This window comes from Centroberyx gerrardi, chromosome 1, assembly GCF_048128805.1.
Source record: "Centroberyx gerrardi isolate f3 chromosome 1, fCenGer3.hap1.cur.20231027, whole genome shotgun sequence".
Lineage (NCBI taxonomy): Eukaryota > Metazoa > Chordata > Actinopteri > Beryciformes > Berycidae > Centroberyx > Centroberyx gerrardi.
This window is the reverse complement of record NC_135997.1, coordinates 3,184,184-3,211,926: the sequence shown is the minus strand read 5'-3', so window position 1 is coordinate 3,211,926 and position 27,743 is coordinate 3,184,184. Positions and strand designations below refer to the sequence as shown.

At 43.4% G+C, this 27,743-nt stretch overlaps 2 protein-coding genes across 2 annotated transcripts in view; one reads left to right on the top strand and one right to left on the bottom strand.

Annotated features, from left to right (window-relative positions):
* Window positions 1–216: 216 nt before the first annotated feature.
* Window positions 217–2,682, bottom strand: cartl (cocaine- and amphetamine-regulated transcript-like). Its single transcript, XM_078285143.1, has 3 exons — window positions 2,422–2,682; window positions 1,774–1,851; window positions 217–665 (listed from the first exon to the last, which is right to left on the bottom strand). Exons 1-3 carry the CDS (start codon window positions 2,557–2,559, stop codon window positions 558–560), a joined length of 324 nt encoding a protein of 107 aa, XP_078141269.1. The 5' UTR covers window positions 2,560–2,682; the 3' UTR covers window positions 217–557.
* An 11,359-nt stretch (window positions 2,683–14,041) lies between these two features.
* Window positions 14,042–27,743, top strand: part of iqgap1 (IQ motif containing GTPase activating protein 1) — a 47,511-nt gene continuing 33,809 nt past the window's right edge. The window contains exons 1-2 of the mRNA XM_071921146.2: window positions 14,042–14,249; window positions 15,765–15,867. Of these exons, the coding sequence (XP_071777247.1) occupies window positions 14,204–14,249; window positions 15,765–15,867 (149 nt within the window). The 5' untranslated portion in view covers window positions 14,042–14,203. The remainder of the gene's footprint in view (window positions 14,250–15,764; window positions 15,868–27,743) is intronic.

Here is a 27,743-nt window from a genome sequence, read left to right as displayed (position 1 = left end):
AAATTTATTACAATATTATTCAGAGCGGATCCCCCCCTGCCAGGCTGGCAGCCTGGATCCCAGCATGGACAAGACACATAAAATCCAGTAATTAACTTTGAGGACATGTTTTATTTATTTATATGAACATAGAGTTGCAGATATCAAAATATGATTCAATCTAAAACTTGTAAATGAGTAAGCAGAACAAATTCCTGAAAATTAATACCAACGACAACAACTATCTATTTCAAGATTGTCCTAGAAATCCTAGGAAACTGAGTAAAACAAATTAAACCACAAACCAATAAGGCGACAAATCTATTTATTGGACATCAAACATTTAACGTGCTGCATAATTAGGAATGTCAGCGATACAAAACCCATGCTCTTCTTCTTCTCTTCAGGAAACACACAACAACACATTATAAACGATACAGGATGATATAAAAGACATAAAAGACAAGAACATAACAATCAAATGTGATTCTGGTTTGTGCTGCAGAGCTGATGTGTGTGTGTGTGTGTGTGTGCGCGTGTGTGTGTGTTTGTGTGTGTGTGTGAGGAGCCTCAGGGCTTCAGATACACTTGAGAAGGTAGGAGTTGCAGTTGGCCCCTCTGCCGCAGTCACACAGCTTCCCGATGCGAGGCCCGAATTTCATCGCACACCTGTCACCCATCCCACACTGAGAGAGAGAGAGAGAGAGAGAGAGAGAGGGAGAGAGAGAGAGAGAGAGAGAGAGAGAGAGAGAGAGAGGGAGAGAGAGGGAGAGAGAGAGAGAGAGAGAGAGAGAGAGAGAGAGAGAGAGAGAGGCCATTCACATACTGTTGAATACATGGATTTGATTATTCATTATTGGAGGTTTCCTTTGTCACGACTCCTCCAGACAGACAGCAGCACATTTTTATGTTTCCCAAGAGATAAAGAGATGTATGGAGCAATTACTAGCACAGACTTTACATTAATTAGTGTGTGTGTGTGAGAGAGAGAGAGAGAGAGAGAGAGAGAGAGAGAGAGAGAGTCATTTAGAGACTGAGGTCTTGTTTGGAGGATCAGCAGTTAACCTTTGACCCTGTGATGATGAAATGGCGCCACTGAGAATCTGTATGACTGATGCTCCTAAGTGCCTGCCTCAACATGAAATTGTTTGATTTTATGTGTTTTTTAAATTTTGAAATCACAATTTTCATTTAATTCATCATTTGACAGAAGGAGAGAGAACAAAGGAGAGAGAGAGAGAGAGAGAGAGAGAGAGAGAGAGAGAGAGAGAGAGAGAGAGAAAGAGAGAGAGAGATGCTACTCATGTCTCCATTCTTCAGTAAAATAATTAAATCCTATTAATTAGTTTGGCTCAAATTGAGCTTCTATGCTAATAGGATATTTCTGTTTTATTTCTTATTTGTTTTTGCTAATGGAAAATGAGGATTGAGAGGTTTCTGTAGTTTTTTTAGTTTCTTTCCTCCAGCTAATTTGAATTAGAGCCACAATCATGATCAGCGTGTAATTACACTCAGTCAGAGACTGTTGTTGGCATTTCTTGTTATCTTTTAATTACTGGCATATCGCTTGCTAACTGGTTTAATTGGACAGCAGTGCAGTAGCATGCAGAATGCACAGCTGACAAATCACTGAATTATACTTCTGAGTTTGCTTCACATTACAACCAATTATGTAAAAAAGAGTTAGAGTTAAAAAACGTTTCCTATGGAGAAATTATATTTTTTCATTCCCAATTTGAACTTATAATACAATATGAGAATGAGCCAAGCTTCAGAGGATGGAAGTGAAGTTACCAGCGGGATGCTGCCTCTCTTCTCGGTGGAGGAAACCCGGTTGTGCATCCTGCTCAGCAGAGTCTCCAGAGCCTCTATCTGCATGGGAACAGAGAGGATGGTAAAAAGTAAACAGGTAAGAGATGGAAGAGTCAAACCAGCTTCTGTTTCATGTGAACCAGTGATGGAGTGGTGAATAAACAGGTGGGTGAACTATGACCTCCAGTCTGTGATCATAACCTTTATAAAACAAATATCAAGTTTCAAGGCGTATTTAAAAAAAATGATTTCTGCATTTTATACAAGACCAATAACAAAATCAATTATATTTTCAGATGGGTATTCATTTATGTTTTTTCCTATTGAAGATCCCATCCTCACATACAGTTTGACTAACTTACATCAGAACTTTCTATGATGTATACTCTGAATTTCATATCATAAATCCTTATAGAAGCCTAAAAAGGTTAATAAACTCTATTCTGCACATAAAAACGCAGGTAAACTGAATTCAGGTGAGTTTAGTCCCCCAACCCAAACTCCATCCCTGATATAGAAAAACATGGAGAAGTGACCCTGCACGCTGTGAGATCAAACGTCTCTGTAAGTTGACCTTTCCCCTCCCATTGAAATCTATGGGTCACTAGTTATGGCTCCGGTGATACTGACCAGGTCTTTCTCTGCGCCTGCGTCGGGCTTCTCCAGACCAAAGTCCTCGGCGGAGACTTCCTGGGACGCCTGGCCGCGGCACAGGGCGGACAGCAGGCCGACACACAGCAGTCCGCGGAGCATCCCGGAGCTGTCCATGGTGCTGGAGCCGGTGGAGGAGGGCGGAGGTCCCGGTAGGAGGAGGGCGGAGGTCGGGGTGGATAAGGGTGGAGGTCCCGGCAGGAGGAGGGCAGAGGTCCCGGTAGGAGGGAGCAGGAAAAAGGCCGGACTGCTGGGCGGAGTGGAGGGTCGCAGGTCCAGAGATGAGTCTCCCTCTTCTCTCTTATAGCTACGGACTCTAGCCCCGCCCGCCCGCCCGCCCGTAAGGCCGTGCTGCAGGATGAGCAGGACGATCTGTCTTCTGCAGGCTGGGCTGGTTGGAGGCAGGGAAGTGTAGTGCAGAGAAAACCCACCAACACTCAATTTGTTTACCCACCTTTTTATTTGCAGAAGTTTAGAAAGTCGTGAGGCCAAATGGCTGTAATCAGACTAAAAGTCAAGCACACAGCAGATTTTCCAGTGTAAGAGTTGCCAAGTGTTCACAGAGCTGATGTGGCTCTGGGTCAGCCGGTCAAAACTAATTTAACACTATAAGAGTTCAATTAAAAGTGTTACTAAAAGTGTTAAATTAACTCTGATATAGGTCTGGGCTGATAGAAACACTCTCGCGTTTGCTGTGATATAGGCTATCAGACAAATGTATACGAGGATAGAGTTGTTGTTGTTGTTGTTGTTGTTGTTTTTAAAGGGGAAACAAATAGACTAAATGCCTCTCTCACAGTTGATTTTATTTGGTTTAGCCATATTTTTATTCACCACTACATCACTCTCTACAGGCTGCGTGTAAATGACCTTTAGTATGCCCAGCATACTTCAAGAATTTGTTGTTTTTCATGTTTATTCATCTTGTAAGTATTTTCTTAAGGTTAGGTTATTATTTGGCCCGTTATTTTAGATATTAAGGTTGGGGCTTTTATTTTGAAGGAGTCTTTACGGAAAACGGAGAAATCTGTATAGTAGATCGTCAAGTGTGTCCGCATGGCACGGTGTCTGCCTAACATTAGAAAATGCTGGCTATTTTGTTTGTTTAGCACCAGGCTGATAAGGGCACAAGGTTTGTCATCGTTTCGTTTCATGTGGTGTTTAATGTTTAGTCATGTTGTGGTGTTTTTTTATAGTTTTGCCGAGTTTTATGCTAGTGCGTTTAGGCTAGCAAGGCTGCTATATTAGCTCAATTCAAGGCAATGCTGTCGGTCTTAAAGGGCATTTATCTCGGTAGAGTTTGCTTGCTAGTATAAAGAAATGCAGCATTTGTGTGTTTTGCAGTAACTGCAATATATAAGGTTAAAGCTGCATATGTAACATAAAAATGACTGTTATGACTGTTAATATTTCATTTTAAGTTAAATATGCTTACCTATAGCACTCTATCAGAGGTTGTCACTAAGCTAACGGGTTAAAAAGGTGATATTTCATGATTGGAATATAAACTGATTTATTTTCAGTCAGAGGTTAATAATACATGATTTTCGTTTTGTTGAATATTGTAAGGCTATAGTGCAATAAGCTTATCATCAGAATGTGAAAAGATGGTAATGCTTTTATTTTTGTTTCCTTTTGTAGCTCTTACGGTGTGTTCAAGGGGTGTTCACGGTTTTCATGGAGCTACAGTGTCGTCTATTTGCTCAAAAATAAACACTTTGTGAACCATCAGTTTAAGAGTTAGACCATCATTCAGCCGGGGATGCTACAGTAAGAGCTTTACCTCATCAGTCCCACCACGCTCCTGTCCAAGGATGACTGCAGAGGGACTCGATGTGATGGTCTAAGGTTGTGGCACCCACTCACAAAATGGAAGCATCGGGAAACGTACATCTCGACGGTAGAGACTCAGACCAGAAAATGGATGCCTGTAAGGACAGCGAAGAGGAGGAACTTCGCCGCTCTGGTCGCCTGCGGAATCCCACGGAGAAGATGCTTGCATTTCAGAGAGAGGAGGCTCACAAAAAGGAGAAAAGGCTCATTCACCTTTATGAACAATGGAAGATCCAGGCACGTAAGGCTAGAGAGCAGCTAAAGTTGGACATTCCTGAGAGCCAGATTGCAGCTCTTATAGACACACTAGAGAAAGGAAAGGACGATGTTACTAACATCTATGTGACAATTAGAGATCACTTCACTCCATCCAGTGAGACAAGACGTCGTATTGATGCCTGTGAGGCAGTGACAAAGGACATTGTTAGGATTGCTTATGAAAGGATAGCAGGCATTGATGGAGATTTTGATAGTGAAGCAGTAAAGCAACGTCTTCGTGAGCTGCTTAAAAGAGATTATGCTCGCTCCATCTACGGATCCACAGCCTCACCTTCAAGTCGACACTCCAGTAACAATTTCAGCCAACACTCTGTGAGCTCCATCGTAGCAGCTAAAAGGGCAGACGCTGCAGCAGAGTTAGCAGCAAAGGAAGCAGAGTATGAAGTGTTATTGGAGGAGGAAAGACAAAAGGAAAGGATTCAACTCCTAGAGGAACAGCAGAGGAGAGAACTCGAAGCTCAGAAACGTGAGTTGGAAAGACTAAAGGCAGAAAAGGATATAAGAGCTGCACGAGCTAGATTTGTAACCTATAACCAGGAAGTAATGCAGGAAGCTAGTGTCTATTCTACTGATTACAATACTAGGGAACAACAGCATGTGTCTCCACAGCAACCTGTGTCTTCAGCTCTCATCCAGCAGCCCACTAATGTCACAGTGACAGCATCACCTCCACGGGCAGATGTGACTTATCTGGCTCAAGCAGTCCAAGATAGCATAACTCTGAACAGGCTCCCGATGCCAGAACCATCTGTATTCGCTGGTGACCCGATCCAGTTCATTGAGTGGAGGGCTTCATTCATATCTCTCATAGACAAAAAGAACATTTCTTCAGCTGACAAATTGCATTATTTGAGAAAATATGTAGGAGGTCCAGCTCGAAAGACACTTGATGGCATCTTTTATAGAAATGATGATGAAGCCTATAAAGATGCATGGAACCGTCTCGACCAAAGGTACGGTCAGCCCTTCATTATACAGAGAGCATTTAGAGAAAAACTGGCAAACTGGCCAAAGATCCAGCCAAAGGATGCTGAAGGACTCAGGACATTTGCTGATTTCCTACGCTCATGTCATGAAGCCATGCCTCATGTTAAAGGTCTTGACATTTTGAATGACTGTGAAGAAAATCAGAAACTGGTTCAAAAGCTACCTGACTGGGCAGCATCACGGTGGAACCGAAAAGTCACTCAAGTCATGAAAGACAGGCAGGAGTTTCCTAACTTCCAGGATTTTGTCGCCTTCATGTTAATGGAAGCAGAGATTGCCTGTAATCCTATAACTTCGTTCCACGCTCTCCACTCATCAGAGTCTAACTCAGAGAAACGTTATCTGAGAGAAAGGAAGCCTAAATCCAGTGTTCTCCATACACAGACAGTTACAGAGACTGAAACTCAAGGGCAGTTAAAAACGGATTCAAAGCCATCATGTATGCTCTGTCAAGACAGCAAACATCGACTGCATTGCTGTCCTGAGTTCAAAAGGAAATCTCTGGATGAACGACGAAAATATGTGAAAGAAAAGAAACTCTGCTATGGTTGCCTGAAGCCAGGCCATAATGCAAAAGACTGCCGTCACCGACACTCATGTGACAGCTGTAAAGGAAGACATCCTACGTTTCTCCATGACGATAGCTACACTAAAGCCAAAACCATGTCAGTCTCAAATCGGAGCAGCACAGATGAAGCAGCAACCACATTGTCTCTCAGTGTGGAGACTGAGGAACCATCTGCTAGCACCTCAATGATTGTACCAGTGTGGGTTTCCTCTATCAGCAATCCAGGTATGGAAAGGCTTGTTTATGCTCTGCTGGACACTCAAAGTGATACAGTCTTCATTGACCAGGAAGTTAGCAATAGCTTACAAACCAAGACACATCCTGTAAGGCTGAAGCTAACTACGATGATTGGAAAGGATACAGTAATGCACAGTCAAAGGGTTTCAGGTCTCAGAGTGAGAGGTTACAACTCCACAATCCTCATTAATCTCCCTCCTGCCTACACCAAGGATTGCATACCAGTGAATCGAACACACATTCCTACCTGTGAAACGGCAAGGCACTGGAATCATCTCACCACAATAGCAGATGAAATCCCACCACAGCTAGAGTGTGACGTTGGTCTTTTAATAGGCTACAATTGCTCAAGGGTACTGGCACCACGGCAAGTAATCCTGGGAGGAGATAGTGAACCCTATGCGGTTCGCACGGATCTAGGATGGAGTATTGTGGGTTGTTCATCACCACACCATGACTCACCAAGCATCACCAATATGTGCCACAGAGTTGCTGTCAAAGAGCTTCCTCCAGTGACTCCAGCTGATGCAATTAGGGTTCTTGAGTCTGACTTTAAGGACGCCAGTAAAGATGGCAAGACTGTGTCTCAGGATGACATCCTCTTCCTGAATATGTTAAAGGTAGGAATTCAGAGGAACACTCATGGCCACTATGAGATGCCACTCCCCTTTAAAGAGAGACCCTACCTCCCTGACAATAAGCAACTAGCCATTGTCCGGCTCAGTCATCTAAAAAGAAAGCTGCTGAAAGATGATAAGTACAAGGAACACTATGTGAAGTTTATGAATGAGGTCATTAAAAAGGGTGATGCAGAGGAAGTTCACGATCAGGGGAAGGAAGGAGAGAAATGGTATATTCCCCACCACGGAGTCTACCACTCCAAAAAACCTGAGAAACTCCGTGTGGTTTTTGATTGCTCCGCTAAGTACAGGGGAACTAGCCTGAATGACCATCTTCTGTCAGGCCCAGACCTGCTGAATAATCTAACCGGTGTTCTCATCAGATTTAGACAGCACCATATCGCACTAATGTGTGACATTGAGAAGATGTTTCATCAGTTCCATGTGTATGAAGCTGACAGAGACTATCTACGTTTCCTCTGGTGGAAAGATGGCGACTTTAGTGCAGAACCACAGGAATTCCGCATGAAGGTTCATCTCTTTGGTGCAGCGTCATCACCAGGATGCGCCAACTACGGACTGAAGCAACTTGCTAAGGACAATGAGAGCCTGTTTCCCCTTGGCTCACAGTTCATCATGAAAGACTTCTATGTTGACGACGGTGTTACTAGCATAGCAAGTGCGGATGACGCTATTCAGCTTGCAAAGGAAGTCCAGAAGCTCTGTGCTATGGGTGGTCTGAGACTACACAAGTTTGTGTGTAACAACAGATCAGTGCTGGAGAGTATACCGCCATCTGAGCGTGCTGCTGAAGGGAAGGCTCCTGACCTGGCCTTTAATGATTCAACTTTGGAGAGAGCCTTAGGAATCCATTGGCACATTGAATCTGACACTTTCAGATTTCGTGTCTGCCTGAAAGACCAGCCAGCAACACGACGTGGCATACTATCCACAGTTGCCTCCCTTTATGACCCACTGGGGTTTGTTGCCCCTTTCCTGCTCTTTGGGAAAAAGGTGCTTCAGGAAATGTGTAGGCACGGCACAGGCTGGGATGACCCCCTTCCCAGTGAATTGCGACCAGTGTGGGAACGTTGGAAGAACGATCTTGCAAATTTAGAGAAAATCACCATCCCACGCTGCTATGTGCCCGCTGGCTTTGGACAAGTCTTGAGAAAAGAGCTACACCACTTCTCTGATGCAAGCACATATGGTTATGGCCAGTGTTCGTACTTGAGACATGTGAATGAAGATGGAAGTGTTCATTGTGCTCTGGTTATGGGAAAGTCCAGAGTAGCTCCGATTAAGGTCATGACTATCCCCAGGCTAGAGTTGACTGCTGCTGTTGTGTCAGTCGCAGCAAGCAATACCCTAAAGGAGGAGCTTGGTTTGGCAAATATTGACGAATACTTCTGGACTGACTCCAAAGTAGTTTTGGGGTACATCAACAACGAGGCACGTCGTTTCCACACGTTTGTGTCAAACCGGATACAGAAAATACATCTCAGCACAGCTCCTCAGCAGTGGAGATACGTCTCTACTAACAATAACCCTGCAGACCTTGCCTCTAGAGGTTCAAGCGCAAGTGAGATTCTCACATCAAGCTGGTTCACAGGACCTCAGTTCTTATGGGAGAAGGATATACCTCCAACTATGGATGTTATTGCAGAAATACAGATTGGAGATCCTGAAGTCAAAAGGATTCAGACACTAAATACACAGACATTGGAGCAAGTGAGTCTCTCAGATCGCTTGTCAAGGTTTTCTTCATGGTTGAAAGCAACTCAAGCTGTCGCTCGTCTCATCCGTCGTGCCAGGAGAGATAAGTCAACAAATCACAGCACTGTACAGGAACGAGAGGATGCACGGTGCATCATCATAAAAGACTTACAAAGACAAGTGTATCCGGAAGAGATAAAGTTGCTCGGTAAGGTAGTTCAACTTTCTTCTCAGAGTAAACTGTATCAGATGGATGCCTTTCTTGATCAAGATGGACTCCTCAAGGTGGGAGGAAGACTGAAAAATGCATCTCTCCCTACTTCACTGAAGCATCCAGTGATTATACCAAAGGATCATCCCATTACCAGGACAATAATCGCTCATTATCATGAGAAGGTTCAACATCAAGGAAAAGGCCTGACCATTAATGAGATCAGATCAAATGGATATTGGATTCCAGGAATCAACAGAGCTGTGGCAGCACATCTGCATCAATGCGTTACATGTCGGAAACTCAGGAGATTCACAGAAGAACAGCGGATGGCAGATCTGCCGTCAGAGCGTGTAGATCCATCACCACCATTCACCTATTGTGGAATGGACTGTTTCGGTCCGTTTCTCACCAAGCAAGGACGCAAAGTGCAAAAGCGATACGGTCTCCTTTTCACATGCCTTTGCTGTCGAGCCATCCACATTGAAATGTTGGATGACATGTCAACAGACGCCTTCATTAATGGCCTTCGTTGTTTCATTGCCATAAGAGGAGCAGTACGTCACATAAGATGTGATCAAGGAACTAATTTCGTTGGAGCTAAAAATGAACTAAATGAAGCTCTTAAGCAAGTGGATGCTAATCGTCTGACCACATTTTTGGCTGAGAAGCAGTGTGACTTCAGCATGAACGCTCCCCATTCAAGCCATGCGGGAGGTGTATGGGAGAGACAAATCAGAACGGTGAGGAATGTTCTTCGTTCTACTCTTTCACTCTCATCAGGCAGGCTGGACGACGCCTCTCTGCGGACATTCTTCTACGAGGCTATGGCTATTGTGAACAGTCGTCCGCTGACAGTTGACAACCTGAGTGATCCAGATAGTCCAGAGCCATTAACACCCAATCACCTGCTCACCATGAAACCCATCGTAGCCTTACCACCTCCTGGCAGATTCATCAGAGAAGACATGTATGCTCGTAAGAGGTGGCGTCATGTTCAGTATCTTGCAGAGCAATTCTGGAGTCGTTGGAGAAGAGAGTACCTCTTTAATATTGCCACCAGACAACGCTGGCATACTCCAAGAAGAAACCTCAAAGTCGGCGACATTGTCATGGAGAAGGCGGATGATCTGCCTCGGAACGAGTGGAAGTTGGCCAAAGTTGTAGAGACAGTGACTGATAAAGATGGACTTGTGAGAAGAGTAAAGATTCGCATCGGAGACCAGAAGATGGGAAAGGAGGGACAGCGTTCTGGCAAGCCGTCCATTGTCGAACGACCAGTGCAGAAGCTGATCTTGCTCCTAGAGATTGTTTAACCACCCTCTTCGCTCCACAACCATATCCTTTACAGTATGAAGAGTTTTATTTATGGACATTCTTATAGACTCAAGCCTTAAGAGTTAAAGGTCATATTGAGTTTAGAAATCATTTGCGCTTTACATTCCATATTGTTATGAAAATCACTCATGATTTGGTGGGAGTGTAAATGACCTTTAGTATGCCCAGCATACTTCAAGAATTTGTTGTTTTTCATGTTTATTCATCTTGTAAGTATTTTCTTAAGGTTAGGTTATTATTTGGCCCGTTATTTTAGATATTAAGGTTGGGGCTTTTATTTTGAAGGAGTCTTTACGGAAAACGGAGAAATCTGTATAGTAGATCGTCAAGTGTGTCCGCATGGCACGGTGTCTGCCTAACATTAGAAAATGCTGGCTATTTTGTTTGTTTAGCACCAGGCTGATAAGGGCACAAGGTTTGTCATCGTTTCGTTTCATGTGGTGTTTAATGTTTAGTCATGTTGTGGTGTTTTTTTATAGTTTTGCCGAGTTTTATGCTAGTGCGTTTAGGCTAGCAAGGCTGCTATATTAGCTCAATTCAAGGCAATGCTGTCGGTCTTAAAGGGCATTTATCTCGGTAGAGTTTGCTTGCTAGTATAAAGAAATGCAGCATTTGTGTGTTTTGCAGTAACTGCAATATATAAGGTTAAAGCTGCATATGTAACATAAAAATGACTGTTATGACTGTTAATATTTCATTTTAAGTTAAATATGCTTACCTATAGCACTCTATCAGAGGTTGTCACTAAGCTAACGGGTTAAAAAGGTGATATTTCATGATTGGAATATAAACTGATTTATTTTCAGTCAGAGGTTAATAATACATGATTTTCGTTTTGTTGAATATTGTAAGGCTATAGTGCAATAAGCTTATCATCAGAATGTGAAAAGATGGTAATGCTTTTATTTTTGTTTCCTTTTGTAGCTCTTACGGTGTGTTCAAGGGGTGTTCACGGTTTTCATGGAGCTACAGTGTCGTCTATTTGCTCAAAAATAAACACTTTGTGAACCATCAGTTTAAGAGTTAGACCATCATTCAGCCGGGGATGCTACACTGCGGCTGATCCTTCTCAGAAGAAAAGAGAAAATTAGAAATAATAAATTTGAGAAGGGTGCTATACAAATCTCACAGCAACAATATAAACTGTACTAGGCCTATACGAATATTATAAGTAGATATTATACCGTCGAGGGTGATAATGTAACTATAAACTCACTATTGAGTACCACAGACACACTGTAGGACCTTATAGGAATATTATAGGAACATTACATGGATATTAGGCCTGTAGTGATTTTTCGTTACCCAGTGGTTCTTATACATTAGCGGCTCTCTAACAGATTTGAAGCTATAAGACAGAAGGACGTATTTCCACGGTCTCTACTTGACATAGTTTAATAAGCGCAGTCCTGTCCCTGGGGGTTTGGATGGAGGATCTGTCCCTGCGGAGACATCAGAGGCTGCAGGACAACACTCATCTGTTTCACACATTCAACATCGACTTTTATCGATTTGCATTATAGCTGGCAACCAAATGATGCGCTGCTCACGGCTGTGCGCGCGTGTGCGTGCGTGATCTTGTATTTCCATATTTATATTTAAAGAGGAGGGGGATCCTGAGTGAGGAGAGATTTTGATGGTCCTTCACTTCTTTAAGGGGTTAGTTTAGGTTTAAAATTTAGGATTGGAATTAAGATTAGGTTTAGGTTAGATTAGGTGACAAGACTATATAATATATATAGCCCACACTATAATACCATTACAGACTGTGAAAATGCAGGAGCACAGGCCACATCTAGACAGTGTGTCCTCCTTCAAGTAGAGATTGGGTAGAGGTTAAGGTTAGTGGAGATTGTTAAGGGTTGGGGATTAATAAATGAATGTATTCAGCCAAGGTAAACACAAGTATAGTAAAACGTGTGTGTGTGTGTGTGTGTGTGTGAGGAAGAGGGGCATTTTACCTTTCTATAGAAGATGGCTATTTCCATCAGTAGGCTTTTTCCTCCCCAAGTAGTAATATAGAAATATACTATAGACTCTAATACAGTATACTATAGACTCTATACTAATGTAGGCCTACTACAGACCATAGTAATGGACTATTTGTTGATCCTGGTAATGAATGAAAAATGTCACAGATGGACAGCCATAAAGGGGTTAAATCAGCAGGCCAGTCTGCTGTTCGGACAGGTGACGGAGAAACAGGTTTGTGTCTGGAAGGTCTCCGGTTTGAATCCCTGGAGCAGCTGGGAAAAGATGGCTGGGGAAAGTGAGTGGAGATTGGAGTCGCCCTCCTCCACAGTAGTGCAGGGGGTCACTTTATAAGATTTTGTCCTCTACAAAAACAAAACCCATATGGGAGGATTTTTGCTATTCTTGAATTAGTATTGAATTGTATAACTGTGTAGACTGTAGTTTGGGAGATAATAGTGATGAGAGTGAAACCTATAATAGTCATTCTTATGCATTCTCTAACTGGGATGGTTTCTAGTGAATTTAAGGGCCCTTATTATAGGAATTCAAGATTTCCTATATTTATATGCATAAATGATCAAATAGGTTTATTTGCTTGAGTGGTTAAATTTAAAGTTATTACATTTTCAAAAATCCATCCTTTTTTCCAGGCAGTTTCAGACTAACTCCAGGAAACGCATCACAACTGGACTTGGTCCTGATTGGCTCCCTCACTAAACAATTACTGAAATCCGTCCAATCAGGCCAGTTTGCAGCATGTGAACTGGAACGCCTCCACTCAGCAGGTTTACCTGATTTCAATTAGAGGAGCTGCTGCTGTCGGCCAATCAGGGTCCAGTATTGTGACTGTTCTGCCTGACAGGACTTACTATGAAGTGACTCTAATGTGTCACTAAAAGTCTACTGAGTTTCAGGTGATAGTGTGAAAAATAGTCTAATAAAAGGTCAGGTTAGGTTTACTGTAGTCTATAGAGATGCAGCAAACAGGCAAGTGACACTTTGTTGCACATCTACTTTCTGTCACCTCATAGTCAGTTGAGTATCAACATCAGACTGTCCAAATAAAGTGTTGCCTCATATTATTCTGAAAAAAATGAATTTCCTACTTATTTCATCATAAATCACGAACACCATCCAAAGTAAGTTATGACGCAATGATAACCTTTAACCTTCTCAACGTGGCAAGTATATAGCCAAGTTATGCGCTTAAAATCTACTTTGTCACATACCAGATACTCTTTCTCTCTTCCTTGTTATCACAGAGAAACTGGTAAAAATGTTTTTCTAAAAGCAAGAAGCAGCCACATCCACATCATCCTTTTCAGGACGGCCATGTTTGTTTATTGTTTGCCTGCTGGGTTTGATTTTGCCATAAAATGAATGCAACACTGTTTAGCAGCTGACTTGGAAGTCCCAGGTGTCAGACATGTGAAAGTACAATTAACCATCAAATTCATTTAACTAAACTACGTTTACTTGCAAAACATCCTGAAGAGCATTATTATTTGGGATAATATATATATTTGGGAACAAAATCATAAAACCTGAATACTACTGGACCTTTCAACTATTCATTAGTTTGCTGGGGGAACACCCCCCCCCCCGCCCCTCCAGTTTGGGACCCACAGTAAGCAGAGGAGTGTCCCGACTACAGCGGCCAGCAGGCGGCGCTGTGCCCGCAGTTTGTCCGGGAGGCTGCTGCGGAGCTCTGTTTCCTGAAACGCATACTTTAGGATTAGGAAGAACACACCCAGTGACATCAGTGAGGTTTGAAGAAGAGAGAGAGAGAGAGAGAGAGAGAGAGAGAGAGAGAGAAAAGTCCCAACTCAGAAACTGTGCAGAGAAGGAAGAAGAGGGCCGAAAGGTCCTTCACACTGGTTTTCCTCCTCCAGAGCTTCAGCCCAGCAGAGCGGGAGCCAAACTGTACAGACTGCTGCGAAAGTTTGACTAAAGCGGAGCGTGGAGCGGGGAGAGTCCGGCTTCTCAAGAGAAGAGAGGATGTCAACTTCAGACGAGACAGACGGGCTCCGGCCGAGATATGGCTGTAAGTTCACACTTTGCTCACCTTGAGATGCCAGGCGGGCGGCGTCCTCAGCAGCTCGGGGTCGGCGGTCACTCCCTGCTCGGGCGCTAAAACTACTAAACTTTTCAAAACTTTTATCACTTAATTTCTTCAGACGACGTGCAATCAGATTTTATTTCTGACAGCATGGTACAGCCTTATCACGACTTCCGCGTTTTCATTATCACCCATTGCTGAGTTGAGAGGGGGAGGCCTAGCTGCATTTTCACATAATGTAACTTTCTCATCATCAAGCATATAAAAGGCTACAATACTTTTTCAGTTAATTTCAGTACAGCTTTATTTATCCCACATGTGGCACAAGGACGAATGAATAATATGCATAGTTCTAAAGTTATAATAGTTTAGAGCGTCAGAAACCTCATAACTGACGCCCAAACATTTTTTTCCCCTATCTCCTCTCCTGAGGCAAAGATTTTTTTTAAAAAGTGTGTGAATTGTTGAAAATGAAGTGTTAGTGTTCATTTGGATTGAACAATAAGTAACTCAAAGTCTGTACAACCTTCATTCATTCAGCAAATCTGAAAAGCAAGAATTTGATTTCTTGGCTGACAGATGATTTGTTCACAGAGTTTTACTTCTGAATAGAAGTCAGAGGTAAAAAATCTCAGAAAATGGTCCCAAAAATGGAAATAGTGACAGCCTCATTGTGCGTAGACATAGTTTAGTAGTATTGGTATTTTCCAGGGTGATGATGTGTGTGTGTGTGTGTGTGTGTGTGTGTGTGAGATCCCATAGGTTTAAATCTAGTGCCTCAGAAGTGACAGGAGGCTGAAAAGGGGCCTCTTTGTATTGCGTGCCCTCCTGTCCCCATCCCCCCCTCCATAATTTAGGAAAAAAAAAAACTTTCTTTGGGCAGCATTGCTGTGCAGGCGGGATCTGCTCCACTCTGTGTAATCTCATGGGAATCTCTCCATAAAGTCTGCTGCATTGTTTGTTGTTTTCTGCCTGTGATAAACCTGTCAATCAAAGACGACAGCATGCCCCCACATCATGTATTGATCAGACAGCCTGGTGATGAGGTTATGCTCATGCGTAGCTGGTTTAGATTCACGGAGGACTAACGTGAAGCTGGTTTCCGCATGAAGTGGTGCAGATCTTTTAGGAAGCGTCTCAGTTATGTGGAAGTGCTTAGAGGCCAGGGAGCCGCATGGAGACTGAGGAGAGTTATGCAGGCAGGCAGGCAGGCCCACTGTTACAGCAACTCTTAATACCTTGGTGAAGAGACAGACAAACACCTGACTTCTCCATATAATGTATTACTTATCATGAATTATCTTATCTCATTAATTATCCTCCTTGAACTGTTATAAGACAGAGAGAGACCGACTGAGAGAGAGACAGGGAGAGATCCACTATCATCACATATGATGATTCAATGATGTTGTCTTAAGTGATTGCATGCATTTCTGCATTTGCTGCATTGGCTGCATTGCTGTATTGACTGTGTGTGTGTGTGTGTGTGTGTGTGTCCAGCCGTCCTGGATGGCGTGGAGCGGCTCACGGCGGAGGAGATGGACGAGCGGCGGCAGCAGAACATGGCCTATGAATACCTGTGTCACCTGGAGGAGGCCAAGAGGTGAGAGACACGCTCCGATGCATTTCATACATGCAGGTGATGCAGCGGTGATGTCATCCTTCCTTGTAACCCTTGACATCAGGGCTGGGCAATCATTCAATATTATCATTAATATTTGTCGTCTTTCAATCGAATCGTATCGTGATGAAATAATGATATTGACTTATCGTGATGCGCAATTCTGTTGTCTAAATTGATAATTAAAATCTCTCATGGAATGAGATCTGAAACAAATGATCGAATATTAATGGAAGTTACAGAGTTTGATCAGACTTTTAGTTTTGCATGCAGTTCAATCCGATGAACATGTTGTTTTTCATATTGCTGTTGTCCTGCGAAAACCTTGTGACTCCAGTCTTGATGATCTTCATGTTTTAACTTCAAATGCTCCTCTATGGGTTGAGGAAATTCCACCACCTTTGGTCTTACGAAACCTTTTCAAACCCCGTTGGATTATGCCGAAATGCATTGTGGTCAAGCTAAATGCGAGGCTGTTTTTATTTTTTTAAATTTTGGACATAGAAGGTTTTCACTCGACAGCGATGATATGTTAGCAGATATCGTTATGTATCAATCTTAAACTTCTTATGGTTATTGTGATATTAATTTTGTCCATATCGTCCAGCCGTACTTGACATAGTAAGGTGCTGCGTCATTGTCACGTCAACTCTCTGCTTTGATGGTTTCACAGTCAGCATGCTGTGTGGTCTGATCAAAATGCTGCACATTAATAGAGCAGGGAAAGGGGATTATAGAGAGTGATTGTAGAATGTAACATCATAGCTGTAGCCAAGCTGTGGTCATTTGTGTGTGTGTGTGTGTGTGTGTGTGTGTGTGTGGGGTCGGTGCAGGTGCAGATGTGTGTTTGCTCTCGGTGTCGACCCCGCCGTGGGCTCACGCATTCAAAGAGGAACGATTCAGCGAGACAGGAAGTGACTCAGTCCCTGTTGATTTTAGTATCTCCTACTGTTGCCACAGAAACCCATGGTTGTCATAGCAACAGGTTCCGGTGTGAGTGCCGGAGTCCGTGTGCATGCCGCTGCGAGAGTGTACGCTCAGATAAAAAGCTCAGTGGTTAATTGCTGCATTGCTGGTGTTTGACATCCTTCACCTGATCACGCTGAGAGAAAAATCATCTCATCAGTCTGTGATGTTCAATACATTCCAGGAATTATTATTATGCGATGAAATGTTATTGAATCGATGAAATGTCATTTACTTTTTTGGTGAACCCACTTTCCCTTAACCTGCTTCGTCTACTTCAGTTAGTGACTTACTACATTTCCCAGAATGCTTTTCAACAACCCCCAGAGAAGGGGTGTGATTCAGCTGTGGGTCTTTCACGTGTTGATGGAGAGAGCGATAGCGATGGCATAGAAATGAGAAAGTGAAAGTTTTTCCAGTCAAGAAAATTCAGGGTCCCCCCTTACTCAAAACACAACCTGTCTTGATGCTGCATTGCATTCTGGTCTCTCTCCTGCTCCTGTGGGTGGAGAAATTGGTCTCTCTGCCTCTTCTACGATGGATTTCTCTTTCTCTTTCTTTCTTGTTGAACGTCTCTCGGTGCAAAACGGCGGCTCTAGAAAGAAGCCCTCGCTCTTTGATTCTGAGGGACTGACACCAAAACCTGACGTTTACCGCTGATGTTTTAGATCGCTGAAACATTTTCTGATATCAAACTCCATTGCAGCTGCTGGAAATATCTCAACATCACTAACACAACAGTATGTTAGTGTTTTAGGGCGGATTTTCCCTTTTAACTTCTCTAACACTCTCTTTCTCCTCCCACCCAGCTTCTCTATGTTCCTCTTCTGGCTTGGCTGTGCCTTTACACCCCCACCACATTACTGTCCCGCACATGGTTGTGAAGAGAAATCATGAGAAGGCCCTGTAGAAAGCAATGACTGCCAATTACACTCGTAAATGAGCAGTACAGTACACTTTCCCCCTGATCTGCTTCACACCCGCTGCGCTCCCTGCCTGCTTGTCACCGGCGGGTGCCTGTTGCTTCTCCGTCAGGCGGAAAATAGGTTTCAGGTAGACCGGGCTCCATGCGAACACCTGAGCCTGCAGGGGAACGCTGCGGGGAGGAATGCTGGGAGTGTGTGTTCATGCAAAAGCGCCTGGACGTTCGGTATGAGGAGAATGCCTCTCTCTCTCACTCTCACAGGTGCGCAGCAGGGTGTGAGAGTGTTACCTGTGCACCTGGTGCTTGTGTCAATCTGTGTGTGACACAGAGATCGCTGCAGGAATGCATTGTGGATCTGTCACTATTACGGCACTATACGGCTCTTGATGCGTTTCATGAAGTGTCTGTAGGAGGCCTTCCTGCAGGTCGCCCTCCAGACTCGGCCAGTGTTTGGTCATCGCTCGTCTCTCTCTCTCTCTCTCTCTCTCTCTCTCTCTCTCTCTCTCTCTCTCTCTCTCTCTCTCTCTCAGCTGTGGGATGCAAATGATGTGTTATTATCGCTCTTATTTTCATGTCCCCATCGAACGCAGTGTTAAAGTCTGAGGCTCATGCCGCCTGCTGTGTGCATTATCATGGTATATTTAAATGTTCGGCGCCCAGCTCACACCTTTCGACATTGCGTGCCAGTTGTCGTTCGCTAAGCTTGACTCGATTTTAGTTGATAGTTCTCATTCAGGCTCATTCTGCAGTCTTTCTGTCTTTCTTTCTCTCTTTCTTGCTTGCTTTCTTTCTTTCTTTCTTGCTTTTTGCATCCTTGCTTTCTTGCTTACAAAGAAAGAAAGCAAGAAAGAAAGCAAGCAAGTAGGAAAGATCCTACTTGCTTGCTTTCTTTCTTGCTTTCTTTCTTTGTTACTATGGGTTCATGTACTGTATGTACGCAAACAAATTGCTTTTTTGGACTGAACTGAACTACTTTCAGTTCAGTCAACCTCTTTCTTTATTTCCGCTTATTTCCTTTCTTGCGTTCTTGCTTTCTCTCTTTCATTCTCTCTCTCTCTCTCTTCCTGGGAATGCAGTTGGGCGTGTTTTCTGTGCGATGCCTCTGTGTATTGATCCATGTATGGTGTTGGCTTGAGCGTTCTCTCCTTATCAAATCAGTGTATAGCCAACTGTTTCCAGCCTGTTTCAGAGTGGATTCACTGAAGATGAACGATGTCTAATAATGTTTGAAGTCAGGAAGTCCCATGTCCTCCACCCCTCTCTCTCTCTCTCTCTCTCTCCCTCTCTCTCTCTCCCTTGGTTCCTGTCACTCGGCACTGTGCAGTGAAGTAAAGCTGGAAGCAGGTTACATATCACTCTGTCAGCAGCAGTTGTTCTCAGTGGGTGGTGTGGTGATTTTTGGGCGCAGCAGGCGGGGCATCAGGAAGGTTTTGATCCCTCAGGTCAAGCAGATCCCACACCTTCTTTGAACCGCAGCCGGGTGAGAGTGTGAGAGGAGGGTTTGATCTGGAGAGAGCATGTGTGCGGTTGGTAGTATTGTTGGTAGTGTTGTTGATATTGGCCTTTTATAAAATATCTGCCAGTCATGTAGTCTGCTGCTGATATGATGGAGGCTCCTCCCTGACTGCAGCTACATAAAAACAGCGACAGTCTGAAAAACCTGCAATTTAAATTTTATTTTCTTTGCACTTTTTATTTATTCATTTAACTGCTCCATTGTGTTTTTTGTAAATGAATTCTTCCCATGATGGTCTAAATGCTTTTTCAGAGGCTTTTCCACCCTGGCAAGAAGACAATTCTGAGGGGAAACACTGAATACTTTTAAATTTGGGTATGAAAATAGGCAAATTTAAAGATATCGAAGATTGTAGCAAAATATTGGCAAATATCGGCAAAAATAACGGTATCGTATTGGCCTTCAAAAACCCATATGAGTCAAACTGTAATACGTGTGTGAGTGTGTGTTGTGTTTGGCCTCCGTCTCCCTCCTGCCCACAGCTAGAGTCACTCTGTAGGAGTCATTGTTTAGCCTACTGAGGTAAATGATTGCTTTGTTTCTATGAAGAAGAGATGAAAGCTAAACCGGTGGGATTGACTGTGCAGCTGAGGGAGTGTCAGCCTACCGGAAGTGATGTAGAGTGAGTGTACCTCAGAAAGCTATGCGCTCGCCCCCCGCTCCCGTACTACTCCCCAACTGAGCTTCATTCACCGTGTCACTGCACATTACTTAATTTTCTCAAGCTGCTATTTGTGGTATTCGTCCTCCCTCTCTGCGTGGTGAGGTGGTAGACTGCACTGTCAGGGGAAAAAAACTGAGAGGGTGGTGCACTTTCACCGAACTGGTCTGGTTAACAGCAGACTGACAGACAGGCAGATACGGAGCTCTCTGCTCTCTGCGGCTGTGATGGTATCTAATTTCCCAAAATGTCGCAGCGTTTTGCATTGAATAAACACATGAAAGGGTTCCCACCGGCCTTGAAAATCCTAGAAAGATTCTGGATTTGAGAACAGTAAAAATAATTGATTTAAAATTAATGGATGGCTTTTGAAAATACTTGATTTTTTAAAAATTAAAATATAGCACCCAAATTCATCAATATGCCTCAGCTCCCAGGATCAAAACCCTGAGATGGAGATTTGTGTTAAAATGAAGGATTTCACCAGGATTTCTGGACTTGACAGGATTATGTAGGGCTGGACGATATGGTTGAAATCGATATCACGATAATCATAAGGATTTTTTCCGATATCGATATATATGACGATATGGCTCACATAAGCGAAATCACGTTAAATAATCAAATTGATGTTCATCATATTGAACCGAATGGTAATCTTTGGTGTGATGTCAAACTAAACTGAAATTTTCACATAATATTCCTACCATACTTCATTTTGTCTGAGTTTCTAAATAAAATGTGCTTGTTCTCATCAGTTCAGACAGCAGAACTGTGCGTCTCGATATCCCAAAATCACCATATCATCACAATATAATCCCACTGAAAGACGATAAACGATAATATTGAATTATCGTCCAGCCCTAGGATTATGAATAAAAAACAAAGCCTCCATGATGTCTTATTTTGACCAATATCACATCTTTGAGTCCTTGAGTTTCACCAAAAAGTCAAGCGAATGTTCAAGTGCTTGAATTTGATGTCCAACTGAGTGTGGGAACCCTCCAATGATTAAAAGCGTCTTTTCGGTCACACAGAGGCCTACAGCTTCTTTTCCATGACAACCACTCACCATGTGTGAGTGTGTAACCCACATAATTGTTCCAAGGTTATTCATTGTGGCCATTACATCTAAAGCCTATTGAAAACTAGACATTCTGTAATCGAGTCGAGCCATTGCCCCCTCTTTAACCCCTGCAATGAACTTTTCCATTACTGCCCACAGTCAGAAAGAACAGAAGATTGGGTAGAGTTTTTGTGATGTGGTTTCTGAATACAGATGAAAGGTTATTTTCCGGTGCAATGTTCACCTGCAAAAGACAAACTAACAACGAAACCAAAAAAAAAGCAGCATAGGCCCTTTTCACAAACGTGGCTGCCGTACTTCCTACACTTTGTAGGGTATAGATCGGTTCTCACCATTGGCAGCAACGTTAAAAGCAAACTTTCTGTCGCCTCAGAATCACTTATTTTGTGTTTCAACATGGTGTATAACACAATACAGGTGTTGTGATTGACATATCTTTCTGTTCTGTTTCTGCACAATAAAAAGTGATTTCATCGAGGGTCACAAAATGTGAACAGCACAGAATTACCATTAGCCTTGCTTAGCTAGTGAGCATTTTGTGACCCTCGATCAAATCCCTTTTTTATAGTTGCGCAGTTGACAGAAACAGAAAGATATGCCAATGACAACACCAGTCAGCCATGTTTGTGAAATATTGACGGCAACAACGGGCCAGATTCTTGAATTTGTTTTCTGTCCTTTTTTTTAATTTAGGAGCCCATGTGCTTTCTGGGAACAAGTTTTCACTGTGGACTCTGTGCTGGTGCAGTTCAGTTTGTCCGGCTGTAACTGACCTCCTCATACCTACAGTTGGCCAGGTTTCCTCCCCAGTCTCAGTGCCTGTCTCACTGCCTGTCCGACTGACAACATGCTGTTGTTTTGGCTCTGAGCATGGAGGCAAACCACCGACTGCCTGCCTCACAGAATGCTTTTTGTTGCTCTGCTCTTGCAGGCAATCCATTCTGGTTAGGTCATTGTGTGTGTGTGTGTGTGTGTGTGTGTGTGTGTGTGTGTGTGTGTGTGTTGTTTGTGTGGCAGCTAAGATACGCCACCCTTGCCAAAAATACATTTGTTTTAGTCTCTGTTGACGAATGGCTGATTTACATAGAATCCACTCTGTTTTTTGCATTTTAAGCCTGTGAGGAGACGTAACTGTGCCTGATACTGAAGAGCTGTCAGAGGAGAGCTTGTTGCTGTTGGTACAGATCATACGAGTACTAGCGTGGTTACTGGGTTACATCACTGACAGTGAGATAATGTATTGCTCCAAGTCTTGATCCCTCATGATTGTCTCTTCTGGTGTGACGATACGGCCCCTGGGCCTTTCAGGAGATTTAATCAACTGTTGTTCCCAGAGAAAGCTTTACAGGAAGAACCTCTCTTTAACACATCATATCAATGTTTTTTAAAGTCAGTACAAATAGTCCAGGTTCCCCTTTCCTCTCTATTTTTCCTGCTGGTTTCTGCACACAGTCAGCACAGTTGCAGACATCAGCGCTCATTTTCCTCCCATCAGAAGAAGCCATTTGCTGCCATTCATTCTAGTCTCGTTTGGTTTGGTCAAAGTTTCTGTTTATTCTCCTTATTTCATTGAGCTGAGTCGAGTGTTTTCATCTCAGTGCTGCGTTACGTTCTGCTCTGCTTCCTGTCAATCAGCTGACGCCCAGAGGAAGAAATGGAAGTCTCCTCCAGGAAATAATACCTCAAAAACATGTCACCTGTATTGTATTATTATGACATTATTGTCACATCCATGTCTTGATTTCATTTGGGGCGTCTTTGTTAGGCGTTGCAGTATTTAATTTCAAGCTAGGTTTGACACCGTGAAGTTTGTATTTTAAAAACTGTAAACTAGATGTAGACAGAAGTAAATGGGCTGTAACTCTGAATCACACTGGTATTCTCCTTTTAAGAATACATTATTGCTAAAGTTGGACCGCAGCAGGCATTGATGGTGTAAACAGCACAAGCTGAAGTCTCTCTTTCCACATCGATGTCAGGCTTTACAGAAGCTCCATCTTCTCTCTCGCCCTCAGCAGAGCTCTGCAACACCAGCCCAGTTCCCCTTAAAGCGCTGGCCATTTGCCAGTAATTTCCTGTTTTCAAATAATTTCCAGGCACTCTTGTGTATAGCTGCTGCTGCAATGAATATTATGTAATGTCAGGCCTGACATTGTGCTGCTTTGCAGAGAAGCACAGTGTGTACAAGCATTTTCGTGGTGAAACTCTGTGAGCCGTGATACGATCTGTCCTCAGGTGACTGCTGGAATCCTGATGTGTCCTGCCTCCTAACTCCCTGTAATCAAATAGAGATTTTAATGCTATTAGGCCTTCTGTGGTAAAGGCCTGAAGGTTGTTGCATTAAAGCAATAACCCATTTTCATACAAACAGATCTTCATTTCACTACTCTCTATTGCCGATTGCTGTAACACAATAATGATTTAACATATATCCAGTTAAAAGCTTTTCCATTGTCTGTTCTAAACAGCCGGTGTCTGGTAGCTCTTTACTGGGAAAAATCCTCTCTGCCGCACAAGAAGTGATGCGTTTTACGTTTCCGGTTTGTTTGGAATGAACAGAAGAAGAAGAACTGGGTAGTTAGCATGAGCAGCGATAGCCACCATGGCTGAACAGACAAAGAGAAGAGCGCCACCTACAGAAACTCAAACTGCATCAACAGAAAATCCAAGCTCCGCCCACACTGACTGAAATTTCACAGTGAATGTGCCTCACAAAGTTAGCACTGTTGAACACTGTGTTTTGGTTGGTGTGAATGTTAGAGGGCTGCTCGCTTTTGGCAGCCGGCCTGACTAGCACAGGCTGCTGCGGGACGGCAGTGAAAACTTGTCAGTCAACGAGTCAGAAAGGCCAACTGAATGACAGGGAGGGAGGGAGTGAAGGACGAGGGGATCAATGCTGCATAAAGGCCCTGCGAAACACTACAGAAACCCCCCCGCCCTGCTCCCAAGCCTCTCACCTGGCCGTCTGTGAAACCTGAGACTAGAAGTTACTCTTCCGGTTTGGATATCAGTGTGATGTGACTCACAGATTTGATAAAACCAGAGAGTCATAGAGAGGTGAGGTGGTATGCAGAGGGGGAAAGCCTGTTTTATTCAGTGAGGACAGAGACCTGCAGTCTCATGTAATTGACTGTAGCCCCCCCCCCCCCCCCCCCCCCCACCCACCACCACCACCCTCCCCCACCTTGCTTGATCAACAGGCCCGGCCTAATCTGACAGCCTCAGGCTTGTTCGGTTTCCTATTTTTGCAGCCATGTCAGCCCTTTGCTGGTATTTGGATCTATCTGGGGACAATAATGGCCATAACCCTGGAGGTCCGATGGGACCTGATGAGTAATTGGTCTTAATGGGAAGCCTCCGGGACTGGTGTCTCTTGTAATGGGACAAAGGTCACATCCATCAGCAGTGCTGTGCTTTTACCAGTGGAGCCACAATGACAGTCTTTAAATCTGTCTCACCTAAACTCACTGGAAACTAGGGCTGGGTGATAAGACCTCAAATCTATATCACTATATATTGTCACATTTACCTTTTAATGATAAATTGAAATACCCTGGTTCATAAATACCACACTTGGCACTCATGTCATGGCTCTACAAGAAGATAAAAATTAAAATGTCTCACATTTCTTTTTACTTTTATAAATAAATAAATGCTTGTCAGCTGCGTCTTTCTTCTTTGCCATACACTAACAATATACAATGAGGTGGTTATATTTAACTTCGCTTTATTTTGCATCATGTTTGCTGAAGTCAAACGACCAACACAGAATCCTTTTTCAGTACCAAGTCTTCCTTATTTTCAGTTGACTCATTGTCCTTATCTGAGTCGTGTTTGGCATTCAGGAACTGTAGGACAGTGAGGCTCTTTTTGTTTTGAATGAGGTGCATAGGCTGGACAAGGTGGATGTGACTTTTATATTGTAGTTTTTCTCAAGAGCACAAGAACTGGGGAAAGCTTTTACCAAACAGACTGTCACAAGGAAAATTAGGTCGGTGAGAGATTCATATTGCCGGTATCTGTGAATTTCCAGTATACCGCACATTGGAAGCACATTGGAATAGCAAATATGGCTGATTACCGTCATACACGCTGACTGTAGGCCTACACAGTGAAATGAAAGGAGCAGTGTCAGCCCAGCTGCTATCTGATTGTGTGAGTGTGACTGGAGAGGTCAGTCGGTGCAGGATTCCACTGCTGCAGCAAAGCATGTAATGGACAACTTGGCTCTCGCTCTCATCTTTTTTGTGCTCCCTCCTGTCATCTTTCTCCTCGTTCTCTCCATCCCTCTCTTTGTGCTTTGTCTTGCTGAAACAGCCCCGCGTTCGTGTTTGGGTTCAGAGTGCGTTTTCCCCCTGGATTGTTGTTCCCCGTAATTTCAGAGTCATCTAGTAGCTTCTCTTCCTGCTTGGACACAAACTGGCCCTGTTTCTCATGGCTGCTTCTTTAATTAGACACCAGTTCAACATTACAATGGAGGAGGTGGGAGGTAGCGAGGGAGAGAAAGCAGGACAGAGGGAGGGAAGGAGGGAGGGAGGGAGAGAATGAATAGAAAAGTGTATCTGTACCTTGACATTGTGCTGTGTTTAGATAAGGCACACCACACATTTGCCTTTCCCTTCCAGCCATTCTATGAACATACTTCCTTCTCACACGCATGGATGCACACACATGCATAATGCCAAGTACAATACAGAACAGTGCATTGTTAAAAAGCGCTGGCAGCTTGTTGATATCGGTGCAGGCTTGTCGTCACTCAGCCCTTTGCCCCTCTCCTCACCCTCCAGTCCCTCTGTTGCTTTGTGTCCAATGTTAGCATAATGTTTGCCTTTTATGATGGCTGTTTTGTGTGTTGCCGGTCAGGGAGATGGTGTCTAGGTCTTTTACTACTATTGGAAAGATGGTGGATGAAAGATGGTGGTGGAAACGTCAGCTATAGGGAATGAAATCTAAGCTTAGTGGTACACTAAACAGATGCCACTACAGCCCTTATTCCCTCAGCAACTGCAGCCCAGCTTCGTTGTGTATCAAGATGCATGTCAGGCAAATATCAGGAAAAATATTTATCATTTGATGGATTTCCCACTGAAAACGTATTTAGAAATGAATGGAATAGAATACTGAGGGATATAGGTTCACAATTTAAGGCAATATATTTTGCCCACCATAGCTAGCTACTGGAATTTAGCCTAGGTATGTAGCTAGTAGCTAACTAGCTAGTAAGCTAGCTAGCTTCCCTGCTAAAGTCAAGCAATCGTTGTAATTGTTGCTCCCAAGATTGCTAGCTAATTTGTTAACTGGTAGGTCTGTCTGAAGTCCTCACTTACGTGTTGAAGTAAATAATGCTAGTTTTATATATGACAATCCTACGGTAGAGTTTCCTAACCCGAGAATGACGAAAGTTCAAAATGGCCTCCGTGGGGAAAAAGGTAATTTTGATGCAAAACAGTGCAAAGTGGGAACAGGAACAGTGCTGCAGGTTCAACTCAGTTGAAATGAAATGTTCACTCACTGGCCGATGGCCAATGGCAATCTAGGACAGCCATGAGTATTCATTTTCCTCTTAAGCGTGACATAATTCTTTGGCCCAAATAAGGTCTTCCAGATCCCGCCCCCCGTTAATATAGACCCTCCTTGGTTAAGTCGAACATGAAAATGAATAGGGTGTAAAATTATTGCCTTTACGCTCGATGCTAATATTGACTATTTTTTTTATTCGAGGGTTCCTGTATTATGCATTGCTTTATTTGTTGAGGTGGATTCTGACGGGCTTCAATGCTGCAATGAAAAAAAAATGCTAGCCATACTTAGCTTTGCATTCCAGCATTTTATGGCTTGTGACACGTGGATTAACACAACATCTGCACCATGGTTGTTAGTAAAATACTTTTTTAAAAATTCAGTAATGCATTAAAATATGCAATAATAAAAAAAGAACAATTGGCAAATGGGATCCAAAATTTCATTTTCAACGTTGGTGAAAAAAAATGGATCCGGATAGAATCGGAAAGCCCTGGTCAGAGTGACTCTCCTTCAACTGGACGACCTGGGATCAAGCTCTGCTGAAGGCCTTGAGCAAAAACCCTCCCAGCTCCAGTGGTGCTGCTCTGTAGCTGATCTGCACTCTGATTGGAGGAGGATTTCCCTAGGGGGATCAATATAGTATCACATTGTCATTATTTTTAAAGCCCTGACCCAAATGATCTACACAGTGAGCAGAGAGCCATTAGGCCGCTCCCTAAGAGGGCCGAGTGAACAATACATCTTAACATTATAATAACAAAGCCTGTGGTCTGTTAGTGTAAGCAGCATATTTTCTAGCGGTTATGAAACGGGAAGTGCAGTGGAAGCTCTTTGTGCAACAAGAAGTGTGTGTGTGTGGCTCAGGGACAGACCTGGGAAAGGGGAAGTCTGTAAACAGTCAGCCAGTGGACTCCAAAGATTCTCCACCTCCATAGACAAAACATTATTCATTGACCCCCTGCAAACAACTCATTGACTGTGTCATCGTGTGTGTGTCTGCTCTGACAGTTCAGGTGCTCCAATAAAGTAATGCTGCTGGACACGCTACGCTAGTCAAGGCGTTCTGCATGGATTTAAATTCACCAGAATAGACCTTTTCCTTTTCCAGTAGTCAGGACTCTCCAGTAGAGTAGAGGATGTACGGGGACAGAAGCTCTGAGACCGACTGCTGGCCAGCTGT

What these genes read in the sequence shown, in the direction of transcription:
- cartl (XM_078285143.1), bottom strand. Translation starts at nt 2,559, where the DNA reads ATGGACAGCTCCGGGATGCTCCGCGGACTGCTGTGTGTCGGCCTGCTG. An exon ending in CAGGCGCAGAGAAAGACCTG is followed by an intron (nt 1,852 to 2,421) that starts GTCAGTATCACC and finishes GTTCCCATGCAG; the next exon opens with ATAGAGGCTCTGGAGACTCT. An exon ending in AGAGAGGCAGCATCCCGCTG is followed by an intron (nt 666 to 1,773) that starts GTAACTTCACTT and finishes TCTCTCTCTCAG; the next exon opens with TGTGGGATGGGTGACAGGTG.